This window comes from Orycteropus afer, unplaced genomic scaffold (genome assembly GCF_000298275.1).
Source record: "Orycteropus afer afer isolate SDZICR_OR568_19922 unplaced genomic scaffold, OryAfe1.0 scaffold00042, whole genome shotgun sequence".
Taxonomy (NCBI): domain Eukaryota; kingdom Metazoa; phylum Chordata; class Mammalia; order Tubulidentata; family Orycteropodidae; genus Orycteropus; species Orycteropus afer.
In genome coordinates this window covers 2,449,139-2,452,566 of record NW_006921629.1, presented here as the reverse complement: position 1 = coordinate 2,452,566, position 3,428 = coordinate 2,449,139, and the positions used below count along the sequence as shown (strand labels likewise).

Genomic DNA, 3,428 nt, shown 5'->3' with positions numbered 1-3,428 from the left:
TTTTTTTTTTTTTTTAAGAGGAGAATATTCTTGATGGAACTGCTTTGTACTGGGGGCTTACCTGAAATGGCTTCTGCTTCCACACAAATAGAAGAGTGTACCCTTTAGTTCTGAGACACTTCAAAAAAATTTAGTGTGCAATCTTAAGGGACTGGAAACTTCCAGAACAGAGCCATGATAAGAAGCCACTAGGGGTCACTTTAAAAAAGGAGTTCTAGTGGTGCAGTGGTTAAGGCACTGCACTTCTCTCCAAAAGGTCAGTGGTTTGAACCCTACCAGCTGCTCCACAGAAGGAAGATGAAGCAGTCTGCTTCTGTACAGATTTACAGCCTTGGAAACCCAATGGGGGTTGCTATGAGTTGGAACTGACCTGATGGCAGTGAGCTTGGTCTTTTTGGAGAGAGGTCATTTTCAGGTTCTTAGGAACACACAGCTTTGGAGAATGGAGGTAATACTTTTGCTTGGATGGGTGTGTGCCTGCAAACTCTTCAGATGTAGAAAGGCATGGTGCAGGAAATAAGAGACAGGTGTGCCCAAAAGGGCATGTAGGTGTGAGCTGAGGGAAATCAGAGTACTGGGATTTGTCTTACGGATTTCCCCAAATGTAATGACATTCCAGACAGATTCTGCTCTCCTCTATTCCTTAGCCACTGACCCCCATAAATGATGGTCATGCCCACCTGGGAGGCTGAAGTCAGGTGGCTCCTGAAGTCACGTTAGGCCCTAGTAACAGGGGGGTAAGGCTACTTGGACTACCAGAGGCTGGCTGTACTTCCCACATTCCCAGTCATGCTCCTAGAAGTTCCTGGGGTAAGGAGCAAGGATCCTATCGAGGAATCCTCTGAGAGAAGAGTGGTCCAAGGTTGGAGAAGAAGGGTTACATGCATTTGGTGGGACAAAACATTGGACTTTGGACTTGCTCATTTGGACAAGTTTTTGGAGCCTCTTATTTCTCACCTTTAAAATGGGGAGAAAACTAATTCCTAACATAAGGTTGTGATGACTGTCAAACATGAATAATGGCTGTTAGAGAGCAATTCCATAGGTTTTGAAAAGCAAATTGTCAGATGTTCAGAATCACATTTGGTGGGTTGTGTTGTGCAATGCTGAAATTATAGGCTGCTGACATGTGAATATAAGACTGAACTTGAATCTAACTTTGGGGCTGCTGCTGGTAAACATCAAGGAGTCACTACTCTCATTCCTTCATCTGTGGAACTCAGAATTGTGTTCAAGTTCTCAAAGATGCCACTTAGAAGCATGTATTAATGACATCTCCTGTTTCCCAGGTCAGGGGGAGCCATTAGAAAATATTTAAAGGCAAGCTGAAAAGCCCAGAAAACAAGAAAATATTTTAGAAATAGATAATTCAGGGCTACTCTACCAAAAACCAAACTCAGTGCCATCAAGTTGGATCCGACTCATTGCGACCCCTCATTGGGTTTCCACTCTTCCTTCCGAGGAGTGGCTGGTGGGTTTGAACCTCCAGCCTTCTGGTTAGCAGTCAAATGCCTTAGGCACTATGCTACCAGAGCTCCTACTGTACATTTGGACTTAAAGCAAAGCAAGGAGGGCAAGATAGGAGCCAGTTCACAATCCTAGACACAATCAGCCAATCAGAGGCCTTGACTTACTGGCCTCCATGCCAACACCTGTTGGAATGGTGACATCTCTTTATCATCAGAGAAAAGCTTTGTCAGACTCGAGGCTGCGAGAGTGGTGAATGCAGGCTGACGAAACCACCATCAAAACGCTACAAATACACACACATCAACCTTCCCTGCACTAGCAGAAAAGCCCAAGCCCACCTGTGGGGAACACACACACAAACAGCTGAAGAAGTTCACGCCATGATGGGGCCTGGCACCAGAGCTCCTCCTAGGCAGACTGTACCAAGCACCTTGTTGCACCTTCTGTCCAACAGCTGCGTTATCCAGACCCACAGCATGGCGGAACCAGCACAGCAAACGGTTTACAAACCCTGAGCACAGCTTCTCCCACTTGGTTGTTCACATCAACGTTTCTGCCTCGCTGCTTTGCCCTCTGCAGGCAGGGCACCACTCCAGACCCACACTCACACCTCCTTGCTGGAGAAGGAGGGCAGGTCTCCTACCCCACTAGGGGCCACTTGGGCCCACCACCTGCTCAGTTCCTCTGGATGTTCAACACTCAAGTGCTTTTAAAAGCTAGCAGAAGGGGTTGCTGTTTCCCCTTCGAACTGGCTGCAGCTCTAGTGTAGGTTAACATTCTGATGGGGGAGGGTTTCCTCCTTAAGTCCCCTGGAGTATGTGTTGGAACTTCAAAGCCCGAAGCCTGCTTAGGGTCTCTGCGCTATTCCTCTGCATGCCCGTTACCGAAGCTTCCTATTGGTTTTCCCAAAGACAACACATCCGCACTTGAGACACGCTTCCTTCTCCTGCTTGGCTCTTTTTCAGTCCTTTTACCCCAGGCAACAGGACAGGCGCTTGGACTCTTCTAGACCCGGGGCGTGGGTGAGGGGAGGGGTGGTGCGGCGAAAGACTAGGACTCACCAGGAGGACTTAAGAAGCGGAGTCGAGGACTTGGGGGCGGGCACTGGAGGAGAGAGGCGGGTCTCTCTGGCCCAGGGGACCTGGGGCTTGGGTGAAGCTACTTCCCCAACAGTTGTGCCCAACTTCCCAGAACCTGGGACCCAAGAGTGGGTTCCGCCTTGGTCTCAAGGGAGTGGTGACCCACTACGCGACCAACCTCGAGGGGAGGGAAAGGCTAGCCTCTTGGCTCGGCAGAGTGGGGGCCGAGGGGAACACAGGGAACGGGCTCGCGCGGAGGGAACTCACGGAGGAGAAATTGTGCGGGCCGCACAGCTCGCCGCGGTACTTGCAGGAGAGCAGCATGTCCTCCAGCTGGTGTCCCAGGCGGTCCATGAAGGCGGCGCTGATGCCCTCGAAGTGGCGCGGCGGCAGGAAGAGGCGGAAGTCGGCCAGCTTGCGGAACCACTGGCGGCGCGGCTCGTCGCCTCGCAGCAGCTCGCTAACCAGCGGGCGCGCGGTGCGGTTGGGCAGCAGTAGCCCGAGCCAGTGGCCGGCGTAGTAGAGGTCCCCCTTGGAGAGGCGCGGGAAGCGCAGCGGGTTGTTGTTGCACACGGTGACGGCGGGGAAGGGCAGCTGGCGGCTCCACTCGCGGTGCACTCGCGTGTGCGACGGGAAGCTGAGCCAGTAGAGCAGGCGGTTGGAGGACCAGGACAGTAGCAAGCCGAGGGACGTGCAGAAGGCCAGCACCCACAGCGCCCGCCGCTGGAAAGAGCCCCCCGCCGCCGTGCGCCCGGCGCACATGTGCCGCAGCCCGTGCAGTTTAGCGCGGCTCAGAGACGGCCGCCCCCTGCGGGCGACCCCTGGCCCCTGCAACGCCGGCTCGCGCTCGCCTCTGCCGCTCCCAGGCTGCCCAGCCAC

General features: G+C 53.4%; 1 protein-coding gene across 1 annotated transcript in view; it reads right to left on the bottom strand.

The window, feature by feature from the left end:
• Positions 1 to 3,428, bottom strand: part of LOC103194004 (acid-sensing ion channel 2) — a 583,672-nt gene that overhangs the window by 379,619 nt on the left and 200,625 nt on the right. The window contains exon 2 of the mRNA XM_007937325.2: positions 2,817 to 3,416. Within this exon, the coding sequence (XP_007935516.2) occupies positions 2,817 to 3,416 (600 nt within the window). The remainder of the gene's footprint in view (positions 1 to 2,816; positions 3,417 to 3,428) is intronic.